A 14,747-nucleotide genomic window follows, 5' to 3' on the forward strand; every position below is an offset into this window, starting at 1 on the left:
GTGTCCAGTGTGCCGGAGGGGGTCAGATGGTCAGGGCTGTGTCCGTGCCGTGCCCAGTGACCCAGTGTCCAGGAGGGAGATCAGGGCCGTGTCCGTGCTCTGGAAGGCGGCTCAGGGCCGTGTCCGTGCCATGTCCAGTGTCTGTGAGGGGGTCAGGGCCGTGTCCGTGCTGTGTCCGGTGTCCAGGAGCGGGCTCAGGGCCGTGTCCGTGCCGTGTCCGGTGTCCAGGAGCGGGCTCAGGGCCGTGTCCGTGCCGTGTCCGTGCCGTGTCCGGTGTGCGGGAGGCGTTCCGGAGCCGTGCCGGGGCTGTACCGGGGGCTGTACCGGGGGCTGTACCGGGGGCTGTACCGGGGCTGTACCGGGGGCTGTACCGGGGGCTGTACCCGGGGCTGTACCCGGGGCTGTACCGGGGGCTGTACCCGGGGCTGTACCGGGGCTGTACCGGGGCTGTACCGGGGCTGTACCGGGGGCTGTACCGGGGGCTGTACCGGGGGCTGTACCCGGGGGCTGTACCGGGGCTGTACCGGGGCTGTGCCGGGGCTGTACCGGGGGCTGTACCGGGGGCTGTACCGGGGGCTGTACCCGGGGCTGTACCGGGGGCTGTACCGGGGGCTGTACCGGGGGCTGTACCAGGGGCTGTACCGGGGCTGTACCGGGGGCTGTACCGGGGGCTGTACCGGGGCTGTACCGGGGGCTGTACCGGGGCTGTACCGGGGCTGTACCCGGGGCTGTACCGGGGGCTGTATCCGGGGCTGTACCGGGGCTGTACCCGGGGCTGTACCGGGGGCTGTACCGGGGCTGTACCGGGGCTGTACCCGGGGCTGTACCAGGGGCTGTACCGGGGCTGTACCCGGGGCTGTACCGGGGGCTGTACCGGGGCTGTACCCGGGGCTGTACCGGGGGCTGTACCGGGGGCTGTACCGGGGCTGTACCGGGGGCTGTACCGGGGGCTGTACCGGGGGCTGTACCGGGGGCTGTACCGGGGCTGTACCGGGGGCTGTACCGGGGGCTGTACCGGGGCTGTGCCGGGGCTGTACCGGGGGCTGTACCGGGGGCTGTACCGGGGCTGTACCGGGGGCTGTACCGGGGGCTGTACCCGGGGGCTGTGCCGGGGCTGTACCGGGGGCTGTACCGGGGGCTGTACCCGGGGCTGTACCCGGGGCTGTACCGGGGGCTGTACCGGGGCTGTACCCGGGGCTGTACCGGGGGCTGTACCGGGGCTGTACCCGGGGCTGTACCGGGGGCTGTACCGGGGCTGTGCCGGGGCTGCGGGAGGCGGGTCCGTTCTGACTCACCGCCGTGCCGGGGCCGTGTCGGTGCCGCGGGAGGCGGGCCGGTACCCGGGGCTGGGCTGTGGCCGGTGCCGTATCCGCCGTTCTCTACCGGTGCCGTGTCAGGGCTGTGGCCGGTTCCGTGGGAGGCTGGGCTGTTCCCGGTGCCGGTGCCGGTGCCGTGCCGCGGGAGGCGGGCCGGTGCGGGGGGCGGGCGCTCCGCTGTCTCGGAGCCGGCGGGCGATGCGCTTCCTCCGCTGAGCGCAGCGCGGCCGAGCCGGCAGGATGACCGTGGAGTTCGAGGAGTGCATCAAGGACTCGCCCCGGTTCCGGTAAGCCCAGAGGCCGCTCCGGGAACGGCTCGGGGAAGGACGGGCGAGGGCCCCGCCCGGGCAGAGGGAGCGGCCCCGCAGCCCCGGGCCCGCGGATGGGCTGCAGCCGGGGCCCGGCGCGCCCAGCCGGGGATGCCGCCGGCCGCAGGCGTTGCCCGCATCCCTCCCGCATCCCTCCTTCGTTCCCCGCATCCCTCCCTGCCGTGTCCCCCCATCCCTGCCCTACCCCGCGTCCCACCCTGCGGAACCCCACATCCCTCCATCCCCCCGCCGCCTTCGGGGCCGCTTGGCAGATGAAAAAATCGGGGATTATTTTAGGGTTGGCCAGCGCCGGATCCCGCTGGGAGCGGGGCGAGCGGGCATCATCACCCCGCGGGGCTCGGCCGGGCGGCGCTGACCGACTGGACCCGCCCGCGGAATACACTCATTTTCCATGCGGTCACATTCCCGTCTCTCGGAGGGTGGATTTTTTTTTTTTTTTATTATATTATTATTATTTTTAGCGGTCTTGAAGGAATCTGGGCTGCGACAACAAAGGCTCCGGCTTTGGCTGTGCTCTCATCCACATCAGGCCGCTGCAGAAAGGCAGAAAGGCAGAAATTGCTGGGGCTGGAGGGGAAGGAGCGGCCACGCTCCGGGCGCTGGTGGATGATGCTCCATTGTGCCGGCAGCATCCCGGCTGGATGGGGCTCCGATGTGCCGCTGCTATCGAGGGAAAACAGAAAAAAAAAGAGAAAAAAAAAAAAAAAAAAAAAAAAAAAAGAGCGGAGCTGCTTCCACAGGGGAAAGCTTCCGCCGCCTCAGCGCTGTGTGTCTGCATGAGGAAAATACAGACAAAAGCCTGCGGGAGCCGCTCGGGCTGCCTGTGTGTGTGCAGGGGAAGGAGTCGTCTGGGGGGTGTCTCCGCTTCCTGCTGCTATTTCGTGGTGTTCCATCTCCATCTTTTTTTTTGTTTGTTACGAAAAAAAAAAAACAACCAAACCCAAAACCAAAACCAAAAAAACCCCCAACAAATGCAACCGGCGTTTTGTTGGAAGCGCGTTTAAAAATGATTTATCTGGGCTCCATCCGGAAGGGCTGCAGCGGTCTGGGGCTGGGGCTGTCAAATTGTCCTTTTGTGGTTGCGGGGAGCTGTCGGTAACACCTGGGCGAGCTCGCCTCCTTCCCCTCCTGCGGGCGGGGATGTGGGGAGGGTCCTCCCGCACGTGGTTCCTCTGGAATCCTGCGGGCACTGGGATCCCGCTGCTGGCAGGTGAGGTGACAGCTTGGTCCCGCCCGGGCTGCCGCTGGAATCGCGGCACTTTTCCCATCAGCCACAAGTTAGGTGGGAAACCCTTCGCTTTAATCCTCACTTAGGATTCATCCACCTTTCTTTTTTTTAATCCTCCCCCCCCCCCCAATAATTTGATTTTTTTTTATATATAAATTTTTTGGCCTGTCATTCCATCCCATTGTGCTGCAGAGCATGTGAAGGGCCCGGTGGCAGCCGGCCAGGGCTGTGACTTCACTGTCCAGATGTCCCACATGGCAGTGACCCTTTTCCTGGTGACGCCAGCGTTTGATTGATGTGCTTATTTATTTATTTTGCCCGTGGTTGTGTGTGTGTCAGTGTGTGTGTGTCAGTGTGTGTGGGCTCGGGGCCAAGTTTCTTAGCATGCAGGCAACATCATTCTGCTCTGTCTGCTCCGTTCCATAAAAAACAAAACAGCTCTCAGAGCTCTCCCTTGGACCTTTATCAAAAGCCACTTATTTAAGCCCGGAATTATGAACTATTTCCCCCCGTGGCCAGACACAGTCTGACTGTTCGAGGGAGAACAAGAGATTAGGCCGGAGGAACGAGCTCGGGTCTGTGCAGCAGGGGAATATTTAAACTGTGAGCACCTCGAATACTGAGAAATCCTGATGTTAGGAGGAAAAGGGTGGGCCAAGTCGTATTATTCGGAATTTGTACCGGGAATACTGAGAAATCCTGACATTGGGGAGGAAAAAAGAAGGACCGAGCGGACTTATTTAGATTTTGCACCTCGAATATTGAGAAATCCTGACATGAGGGGGGAAAAGAAGGAGCAAGTCGAATTATTTAGACTTTGCACCTTGAATATTGAGAAATCCTGACATTAGGAGGAAAAAGATGGACCGTGTTGAATTATTCAGGCTTTGCACCTCGAATGTTGAGAAATCTTGACATTAGAAGGGGAAAAAAAAATAACCAAGTGTAATTATTCAGGCTTTCTCAAAGGCTGCAGGGTTTAGCCTCTTCCTGTATCTTCCTTCCTTCCTTCCTTCCTTCCTTCCTTCCTTCCTTCCTTCCTTCCTTCCTTCCTTCCTTCCTTCCTTCCTTCCTTCCTTCCTTCCTTCCTTCCTTCCTTCCTTCCTTCCTTCCTTCCTTCCTTCCTTCCTTCCTTCCTTCCTTCCTTCCTTCCTTCCTTCCTTCCTTCCTGGTCTTTAATTAGTTCTTTTGTTGTAATTATTTGTTGGGAAGGCTAGAGAGCCTTTGGATGTGAGACTGCTCCCACAAGACATGGTGTGTCCCTAAAACATAAAGAAGTAAAATACATCAATAGGTAAAAAAAAAAAAAATAGAAATAAAAACGAGGTGAGAGAAGGCCCCACGTCCTCAGCAGAGGCTCAGCAAAAATTGAAGTTCTTTGCCACAAGGAAAGTTTGTGGAGGCAAAAAATTCAATCCAGGTTTCCCATCGCGGTGTAGGGATCACCCTCCTTTTCCTCCTTTTCCTCCTTTTCCCCCTTTTCCTCCTTTTCCTCCTTTTCCTCCTTTTCCTCCTTCTCCTCCTTTTCCTCCTTTTCCTGCTGCGCCCACAGAGCCCCTCTGCTCTTCCCAGAGGAGGTTTGTGGGCCGTGATTTCCAACTGGTTTGTTCTCCTCCATGAAGAGCCTTTGAAATAATTAAATTGTCTTCTGCTGGCCGCATGCAAGGAGGAAAAAAAAACCAAAAAACACCTCAAAAAAACCTAAAAAAAAAAACCCAAAACGCCCAGAAAACCAAAAAACAAACCAAACCAAAAAAACCAAACCAAAACAAAAAAACAGCAACAACAACAAAAAAAAAAAAAACCCACCAAAAAAAACCCCAAAACCAAAAAGCAAAAAAACCTCCCCCCCAAAAAAAACACCAAAAAAAAACCCTAAAAAAAAAAAGAAATTTCCCAGGATGAACAAACACCAGATTAAGCATCCTAAGCATCTCCCAATAATTAACAATCACCTCCAACTCCGTGTCAAATCCACCCTCAGGACGCCCTCGCTGCTTCCCACTTTAGAAATCCCAGTTCTTACCAAGAAAATCGTAATTATTTTTTTTTGTTTTGTTTCGTTTGTTTGTTTTAATGTTTTAAACCCCGTGATTCGAAGGTGTCTCACCTCCCAGCTCGGCGGATCGAGCTGATTTTCTGCCAGGCATCTTGTAGAGGCGTGCCTGCAGCTCCAGTAAACAGTTTAATGACCTGGCAGGACCTGTTCTGGCACATGCGAGTGCGGCCCCGGCAGATAACGTGGCTTCTTTATCTCCCACGAGGAGTTCGGGGGGAAATCTAGGAACAGTTTTTTGGCTTGTCGGGGGAAGCTGGTGGCTTGGAGTGCTGAAAAAAAAAAAAAAAAAAAGGGATTTATTGCTGTCTTGACTCTTTAAGGAACAGCTTGGATGGATAAATGCGATCATTTTGGGGGTTGGAAGCAGGTGGTTTTTAAGGTCCTTTCTCACCTAAAGGGTTTTGTGATTCCTTGATTCATTCTTTTTAAAAAAAAAAAAAAATTAAATAGTGAAGGCTGGAGAAGCTGTGGGTTTGTCCAACCTTGAAAATTTCCAGAGACGGAAGAGCCTGGAAGTGTCCAAGGCCAGGCTGGTGGGGTTTGGGACAAGCTGGGATGTGACCCTGGAGGATTTTGGGGGTTCTCCCCCCCAAATCCCAAACCCCAAACCCATCCCTGTGACTTCATCACCAACCCCAGCTGGAAATGAGCTCCAGCAATATTCCCAGGGGGAACTGATTATTTCGCAAGCAAAGTATTCACAGACATGAAAAAATGAATAATATTTTTAAAATTAAGAATAAAATTAAAGATAATAATAATAACATATTAAAGAATAAATATTATAAACGAATAATTTTATTTTATAATAAATAAAAATAATAATATTAAAGAATAAAAAATTCTCGTAGTTCTGAAGAGGCGGCCAACCCAGGGACTCAGAGGATTTGGGATTGAGGTCCCACCTGGTTCACGCATTCCCAGGATCTCCTGGAGCAGAGCTTTCCCCAGGGACATTCGTCTGCTCCTTGCCGTGGCTCTCCTCAGGCAGGGAAGGGGGCAGGGATGCAATTCCAGCTCCAGGAAATTTTTTTTAAAAAAGGGGAATTTTAAAAAGTCGCTTGCCAGAGGAAAGGGAAGTGGAAAAACGAGAACGTTTGGGGTGGGATTTTCCAGCTCTGACTGGGGCGTTCCAGCCACACACAGCGGGAAGAATTAAAACCCTGAGTCAAGCTGATGTGGCTGAGCGTGATAAAGAGGTGGAATTAGATGAGTTCAGAGCCAGCAGAACCAGTTCTGAGGGCTGGGTGCATGTGTCAGCAAAGGCCTCCACAGGGGAAAAAAAAAAAATTATAAAATTCGGTGTGATGAGTCCAGCTGACCCTGAACACCATCGCCAGGCACTCGGAGGGCAGCCAAACTTATTAACCTGCTACTTAAAAGCAAATCTGGAGTGCAGGAGGGCCGGGGGTGTTCGTTTGTTGAGCCAAATCGATGTAAAAAAAAATGGATTTTGGCATTGATTTGGAATTGGGTTTTGTTCTTCTGGAAGCAGGGCCCCCAGTGTTGGTGACAGGACACCCACACAGAGCCTGAATCTAAACGAGCCCGGCTCCTGCTCCAGCAGCACCAGAGAGGAGAAATTATCATAAAAGCAGCTTGAAATCACCTGGATCCGTCCTAATACCTGTCGTTCTTTCTTATCTCTTTATTTCCCATCTCTTTTACTTCTTATCTCTCTCTTTCTTATCTCTCTCTTATCTCTTCATCACTGAGTTTCCAAAGTCAAAGAGGCTGAGAGAGGGAGAAGCCAAAGCAAAACTGTCCCAGTTACAGCTGCCCATCCTGTCCTTCCAGACCCCAGATATCTCCGTGGGAAGCTTTTGTCACGGAATGAGGATTTGTTCCCTCTCCTGGTCTTGTCCCCCATCCTGTCCATCCATCCCCCAAATATCTCAGTGGGAAGACCCCAGGTATCACCGTGGGAAGACCCCAGACATCTCTGTGTGAAGCTTTCCCCATGGAATGAGGATTTTATCCCTCTCCTGGTTTTGTCTCCATCCCGGGGAATTTGTGGGAAGACCCCAAACATCTCTGTGTGAAGCTTTCCCCATGGAATGAGGATTTTATCCCTCTCCTGGTTTTGTCTCCATCCCGGGGAATTTGTGGGAAGACCCCAAACATCTCTGTGTGAAGCTTTCCCCGTGGAATGAGGATTTAATCCCTCTCCTGGTTTTGTCTCCCACCCTGTCCGTCCTGAATATCTCTTTGTGAAGCCCCTAAATACATCTTTATTTCTGCCAGGCTGGTGAGAGTGGAGCCTGGAGAATCCAGAGGCTGATGAAATTCCCTCTGATTCCTTCCAGCAGCTCCTTTGTTCCGGCAGAGGATGAGTCCCCCCACCCCCCCTCCCCCGTGCGTGTGAACCTGTGCAATAATTCATGTCTGCCGTGACAAAGCACCTCCAGCCCTGATCCATCATTTATTCCTGCTCTTTCCTTTGGGTTTGGAGAGCCTGGAATTCCAGCAGCAGCGCAGGGAACGTCTCCTGTGTGACAGGAGCCATCTGCTCACCTTCATCCCACATCCCTGCGGGAAGGATGGGGGGTTTTGGAGCCTCAGCAGCATCATCCAGCCGAGAATCCTTCTGCTGGGCTGTGCCCTGGAGGGTTTTCCTGGTTTTTCCCAGCGTTCCCAGTGACACAGCCCCCGTTAATCTGGGTTTTTTTTGCCGGGTTCTGCTCCGTCAGGAGGGCGGTTCAGCCGTGCCCTGTAATCGCTGGATAAGGAATAAAGCACTGCTAATGTAGGGATCAGGGAGCTGCAAATTCCATTACAGCTCCAGAGTTCGTTAAACACGCGCTGGAGGATCCTCTGGGTCACTTTTCCCAGCAGTTCCCGGTTTGTGGGACACGTCCTGGCCTGGCCACGCTGCTCTGAGTGGAGGGGACGAGGCTGGAGGTTCCAGTTTGGTGTCTGGGTGACAATTCCTGGTTCGTGGGACACATCCTGGTTTGTTCAGAGTGGAGGGAACAAGGCTGGAGGTTCCAGTTTGGTGTCTGGGTGACAATTCCTGGTTCCAGTTTGGTGTCTGGGTGACAATTCCTGGTTCGTGGGACACATCCTGGTTTGTTCAGAGTGGAGGGAACGGGGCTGGAGGTTCCAGTTTGGTGTCTGGGTGACAATTCCTGGTTCCAGTTTGGTGTCAGGGTGACAATTCCTGGTTCGTGGGACACATCCTGGTTTGTTCAGAGTGGAGGGAACGAGGCTGGAGGCTCCAGTTTGGTGTCAGGGTGACAATTCCTGGTTCCAGTTTGGTGTCAGGGTGACAATTCCTGGTTCCAGTTTGGTGTCTGGGTGACAATTCCTGGTTCCAGTTTGGTGTCTGGGTGACAATTCCTGGTTCCAGTTTGGTGTCTGGGTGACAATTCCTGGTTCGTGGGACACATCCTGGTTTGTTCAGAGTGGAGGGAACGGGGCTGGAGGTTCCAGTTTGGTGTCAGGGTGACAATTCCTGGTTCGTGGGACACATCCTGGTTTGTTCAGAGTGGAGGGAACGAGGCTGGAGGCTCCAGTTTGGTGTCAGGGCTTACAGGGAGCAGCTGGAAAAGCTTGGAGAGGAGGAAGGCTGGGAGCTGTAACCAGAGCTGCAGGAGGGATTCGGGGGCTGGCTGCAGCTGTCCCCGGGCTGTCCCCGAGTTTGTCACAGCCTGGCCCCAGCTCACACACGGCACCTCCCACCCTCCATTTCAAAATCAAACGACGAAATCGCTTCGATTCCCCAACCCAAACCCAACCTGAAACTGGGCTGGGAAAAATCTGCGCTGGGAGAGTCCTGGGGTGCTGCTCTGGAGGAAGGAGCAAACCCCAAACTTTGGAGTCCCAGCCTGTTCTGAACCAGCTCCGGCCCCTTTAAAGCCTGCTCTCATAACTATGAAATTTCAGCCACAGCATGAATTTTTTTTCTTTTTTTTTTTTTCATTTTTTCTTCAGCAACAGGAAGGCCACAGAACCAGGAGGGTTTTTTTTTTTTCTGTCTTTGCTTAAAAGCCAAGCCAGGGCTGCTGCTGCTGCTTGGTTATCTGGGATAAAGAAAAGAGCCCTTGAAAGGGACCTGCAGTCCGAGTCTGGTTGGATTTTGAGGACAGGACGAAATGTTTCCTCTGAGCTTGAGGGTTTTCTCGCTTGTTTGCTCGCTGCTCTCCTCTCTGTCTGAGGGCTGGATTGTGATTCCAGGCATTTATTTGCTGAGTGAAACTTTCCCCAAGTGTTTGTTCCACAATTTTATTGGGATTTTTTTGGGGGGGATTTTTTTTGTTGTTGTTGTTATTGTTGGCTCTGCCCGGGGTTGGGGTGGTTCCTATCGAAGGTTTGCTCCAAAAATGAGGGTGGAGGAGAGGAAATGTTAAAAAAAAAAAAAAAAACCCAACAGAATGCTCCTGTGGGGAAAGGAAAGGGAACCAGAACTTGTTCCCTCTTTGACAACAAATTCCAGGCTTGGAGGAGGGAGAAGGGAAGGAGGAAGCACGGCCGGCTAATGGAAAAATGAGATTTTGTTGTTGTTGTTTTTTACCTTCCAGCAGCTTTGTGATTGCTGCTTTCCCTTTCTTTGGGGAGCTGCGGAGTTAAAATCGTGGAGCTGGGCGAGAATTTGAGGGGTGGGATTTCCCTGCCTGGAGGGTGTTGGAGAAATGGGAATTGTGTTCCTTAATCCCAGGCTGGGGGGGGAATTGGGGGTGAATTCGAGGGAAATTGGGGGTGAAATGGGGAGTGAATTAGAGGTGAATTTGGGGTGAATTGGAGGTGGATTTGGGGTGAACTAGAGGTGAATTTGGGGATGAATTAGAGGGAGATTGGAGGTGAATTGGGAGTGAATTGGAGGTGAGTTTGGGGGGAATTTGGGGGGATTTTGGGGGGAATTTGGGAATGAATTAGAGGGGAATTGGGGATGAATTAGAGGTGAATTTGGGGATGAATTAGAGGGAGATTGGAGGTGAATTAGAGGGAGATTGGAGGTGAATTGGGAGTGAATTTGAGGTGAATTGGGGATGAATTGGAGATAAATTTGGGGTGACTTTGGGATGAATTAGAGGGGAATTGGGGATGAATTAATGGTGAATTGAAGGTGAATTAGGGATGAATTTGAGATGAATTGCAGGTGGATTGGGGCTGAACTGGACGGGAATTGGAGGTAAATTTGGGGTAAATTAGAGGTGAATTAAAGGTGAATTTGGGGTGAATTCGAGGTGAATTTGGGTTGAACTGGGGCTGAACTGGGGCTCAATCACAGCCCAAGTTGGAAAGGACCCACCAGGACCACGCAGTCCAACTCCAGCCCCGCAGGAACTCGCAGGAGTTCCTGGGCTGTGAACTGGAAATTAATTTGAGGTGAATTCGAGGTGAATTTGGGTTGAGTTGGAGCTGAACTGGGGCTGAATCACAGCCCAGGTTGGAAAGGACCCACCAGGGACACAAAAACCCCCCCAAGAGGGGTCAAGGGCAGCCCTGAGCCAGCCCCACGTGTCGCTGCAGGAGCTGATTTACCCCTCACTGCTCCCCAAAGCAGCAAATGAAGCAGGAGAATTGCCCCTGCACAAGCTCCTGGGAAAGGATTCCAGGCTTTTCTCTGGGTGGGTGCTTGTTTTGGCTTTTTTGGGGTTTTTTTTGTTTTTGGAGAGGGTTTGTGTTGAAGCAGCACATCCGCAAGTCGCTTTATTTCTGATTTCTTTCTGATTTCTTTCTGATTTCTTTCTGCACGTCACCCTCTCCTCTGGCCACTGTTTTTTAATCCAGGGCAGAATTCAGCTCGGAGAATTTGATTTACAGGAAGGGAAAAAAAAAAAAAAATCCAAAAAAAGTCTGGAGAGGCTGTAGGTGTGTTCTGAACCCACGGGGGGGTTTGAGGTTAACTAAACAAATGCAGCGTGGGATGTTCTCAGAGCCTCCCACACCTCAGCTCCTCGCTCCTCGCTTCACCTCCTCTGCAGGAAGAGTTGGCTTGGCCTCCTCTCCTTGAAGGGAAGGGAGAACATTCTGCTGTGTGAGAATTCCAGGCCCAGAAAAATCCTCAAAAATCTTGTGCGTGCAGGCCCAAATACAAATACAAAACAAAAATTTAAAAAAAAAAAAATTAAACAAAAAAAAATCCAGGGTTCCACTGGGAAAAGCTTCCAAATGTAGAGACCCCAAGTAAAAATGTGAGTTTGGGGTTGGTCAGGAATTTCTCCAGGGAAAGGGCTGGAGGAGGTGTCCGAGGGCGGTCGGTGACAGGGTGGGGATGGCTCCTGGTGGCCTCCAGGGCTTTTCCATCCTGGCGTCCCCGACCCCAAAAGCGAGAGAACCCCCCACGTTGTGCCCATCCCGGTGGGATCAACCCTCAATCCTCATTCCAGAGGATTCCAGGCCTGACGTCACCGTGGCTCGGGGGGTGGCACGTCCCGGGCGCCGAGCGCTCGCTGCTCAGCCCTTTAATCAGCCTCGAGTGGCACCGTCTAAACAGATTCTATCACATCAGAGGGTGAGATAATCCCTCCCCTGCAGCCCCCCAGGCTGGCTTTAAATCCTTCCCATTCTCTTTGGGAAGTGCTGCCGCTCACGGGCAGTGTGATTCCAGGGCTTGGGGTGAGGCCAGAGGGGGTTTGATGGGAATAAAAGGGGAATAAACGGGAATAAAAGGGACAGGGCTCAGCACCCAGCGGGTGTGGCGGGGTTTGGTGGGGGATCCCTGTGGTGCCTTGAAGGGTGAGCTGGAATAGAGGCTGGGTAAAGGGGAGATTTATGGAAAGGCTTTAAAGGATCCGCCTTGGGCAGGACAGGAGCCTGGCCAGGGCTGCACACGAGGTGGACACAAAATGGGCAAAAATGGGCAAAAAATGGGCCCAAAATGGACCCAAAATGGGCACAAAATGGGCAAAAAGTGGGCAAAAAATGGACCCAGAATGGGCACAAAATGGACCCAAAATGGGCACAAAATGGACCCAAAATGGGCACAAAATGGACCCAACATGGGCCCAAAATGGGCACAAAATGGGCCCAAAATGGGCACAAAATGGGCACAAAATGGACACAAAATGGGCACAAAATGGACCCAAAATGGGCACAAAATGGGCACAAAATGGACACAAAATGGGCACAAAATGGATGACCGGTCATGAGGTCTCACACTTTTATAGGTTTTGGTCCATTTGCATATTGGGGTTTAATTCTCCGATTACTTCAGGTTGTGAGGTCCCATCCTTCTTGTTCCTCCCTCCAGCCCACCCTCGTTTGTGCTTTTGGGCCTGGGAACTTGTCGTTGCTGTTTTTGGTGTGCAGCAGGGAAAGGATTTGTTTTGTGTCCCTGCTGTGTGCAGAGCTGAGTGACACTGACTGTGAGCTCAGAGCTGCACCCCTGGGCACCGCAGAACCCGGAATACATCACAGAGAAAACTTCAGGCATCCTCCAGGGTGCTGAGCCTTGGCAGGGTCGGGGCTGAGCAGCAGCCGCAGCCCTTGGAGCCCTGTCCTTGTTGGCGCTGGGCTCCAGCTCAGGGCCGCGCCGGTGTTCCCACAGCTCAGTCTCTGTGCAGAGTCCCCGCTTTGTTCTCTGATAAACCCGGCCTGGGCAGGAAGTGTGGGTTTGTCCCCGCGCCCTGACCTCGCCCCGGAGCGTCACCAACAGCCACCAGCGTGCTGGGACCGAGCTGGAGGCCCCTCTGCCTTTCCTTTCCTTTCCTTTCCTTTCCTTTCCTTTCCTTTCCTTTCCTTTCCTTTCCTTCCCTTCCCTTCCCTTCCCTTCCCTTCCCTTCCCTTCCCTTCCCTTCCCTTCCCTTCCCTTCCCTTCCCTTCCCTTCCCTTCCCTTCCCTTCCCTTCCCTTCCCTTCCCTTCCCTTCCCTTCCCTTCCCTTCCCTTCCCTTCCCTTCCCTTCCCTTCCCTTCCCTTCCCTTCCCTTCCCTTCCCTTCCCTTCCCTTCCCTTCCCTTCCCTTCCCTTCCCTTCCCTTCCCTTCCCTTCCCTTCCCTTCCCTTCCCTTCCCTTCCCTTCCCTTCCCTCTTTTCCTCCTTTTCTCTCCCCTTCCATCCCTTCTTTCCCCTTTCCCCCATTTCCCATTTCCCTCTTTCCCCTTTCCCCTTCCCCCATTTCCCCTTTCCCCCTTTCCCTTCCTCACCTTTCCCCATTCCCTTTCCCCACCCTCCCCACACTTCCTGCCGGCATCTGCCCACCTGTCATTTGCGAAAACAGCAAAATGACATTTTTATTTTTATTTTTTATTTTTATTTTTGTGGAGGGACACATCCCGCCTTTATTCCCCGAGCCAGATTGAGCCGGGGAGTTCGGAACAAGGCGAGCTCCCGATGTGCCGCTGTCTCACGGGGGATTTATCGGGAGATAAAAGCACGAAACTGTGGGATGCTGCCAGCTCGGAGAGCGGGACCCAGACCCTGGAAAACTCCGGGATTTGGGGATTTGTGCGGCCACGGGGCGGGGAGGTGGCACATCCAGCCTCGTGGGCTTTTCCTTCTCATCTCTGCTCCCGGAGCTCCCACCTCGGCTGCGGGGGTGGAGGGATGGGTGGGAGGCCAGGAAATCGGGGAGCGCGGCATTTCGGGTGAATTTTCCGCTGGATTTTCAGCGTGGAGGATGGAAATCCTGCGGGGCTGCCTCCTGTTGTTGTGCCCCTGGACTCGGTGGTGGAGTGGGATGGCAGGAAATCAGGGAGAGCAGGACTTCAGATGAATTCTCAGCTGAGTTTTCAGTGTGGAGGATGGAAATCTGTGCTGAATCCTCAGTGTGGAGGATGGAAATCTGTGGATCCCGCAGGGCTGGCTCCTGTTGTTCTGCCCCTGGAGTGGGATGGAAATCAGGAAATCGGGGAGCGCAGGATTTCAGCTGAATTTTCGGCTGAATTTTCGGTGTGGAGGATGGAAATCTGTGGATCCCGCAGGGCTCCCTCCTGTTTTTCTGCCCCTGGACTTGGTGCTGGAGTGGGATGCCAGGGAGTGGAGGATTTCAGCTGAATTTGCAGTGTGGAGAATGGAAATCTGTGCTGAATCCTCAGTGTGGAGGATGGAAATCTGTGGATCCCGCAGGGCTGCTGGAGTGGGGTGGCAGGGAATCAGGGAGTGCAGGATTTTGCCTAATTTTCAGCTGAATTTTCAGCGTGGAGGATGGAAATCCTGCGGGGCTGCCTCCTGTTGTTGTGCCCCTGGACTTGGTGGTGGAGTGGGATGGCAGGAAGTCAGGGAGAGCAGGATTTCAGCTGAGTTTTCAGTGTGGAGGATGGAAATCTGTGGATCCCGCAGGGCTGGCTCCTGTTGTTCTGCCCCTGGAGTGGGATGAAAATCAGGAAATTGGGGAGAGCAGGATTTCAGCTGAATTTTCAGCTGAGTTTTCAGCCTGGAGGATGGAAATCTATGGATCCCGCAGGGCTGCTGGGGTGGGATACCCAAATGCCACCCAGCTCTGCCAGGAAAAAACAAAAAAATCCCAATTTCGTGGCCCTGGGGCAGAGCCAAACCCCATTTGGCACCTCTGGGAGGGTGCCAGGTTGTCACTTGTCACCCAAATCTTGTCACCCAAGTCTTGTCACCCAAGTCTTGTCACCCAAGTGCCACCCAGCTCTGCCCCGTTGGTCCCTCCAGGCTCTGGCAGGGCACGACGCAGGAAAAGCCTTTTCAGCCCCAAACAAAGGCAGCCCAGCTCCAGCTCCAGCCAAAGAGGAGAAAAAAAAAAGGGAAATAAAATAGAAATAAAGAGCATTTAGTGCTGAAAGAGATCCCTGAGCTCCTCTGGGGGAAATCTCGACAAAAGCTGCTGGAGCTGCTCCAGCCCTGTGGGTGCCCCCGAGGTCGCTCGGGGAGAAGACAGAACTGTTCCAGGGAAATTTTTAATTTTTT

At 53.5% G+C, this 14,747-nt stretch overlaps 1 protein-coding gene across 1 annotated transcript in view; it reads left to right on the forward strand.

The window, feature by feature from the left end:
- Positions 1-1,267: 1,267 nt before the first annotated feature.
- Positions 1,268-14,747, forward strand: part of ACAP3 (ArfGAP with coiled-coil, ankyrin repeat and PH domains 3) — a 71,432-nt gene continuing 57,952 nt past the window's right edge. The window contains exon 1 of the mRNA XM_066202878.1: positions 1,268-1,603. Coding sequence (XP_066058975.1) covers positions 1,557-1,603 — 47 coding nt within the window. The 5' untranslated portion in view covers positions 1,268-1,556. The remainder of the gene's footprint in view (positions 1,604-14,747) is intronic.

The sequence above is a fragment of the Chamaea fasciata genome, unplaced genomic scaffold (assembly GCF_029207755.1).
Source record: "Chamaea fasciata isolate MVZ Bird 193981 ecotype frontalis unplaced genomic scaffold, bChaFas1.0.hap1 SCAF_23, whole genome shotgun sequence".
NCBI classification, from domain to species: domain Eukaryota; kingdom Metazoa; phylum Chordata; class Aves; order Passeriformes; family Sylviidae; genus Chamaea; species Chamaea fasciata.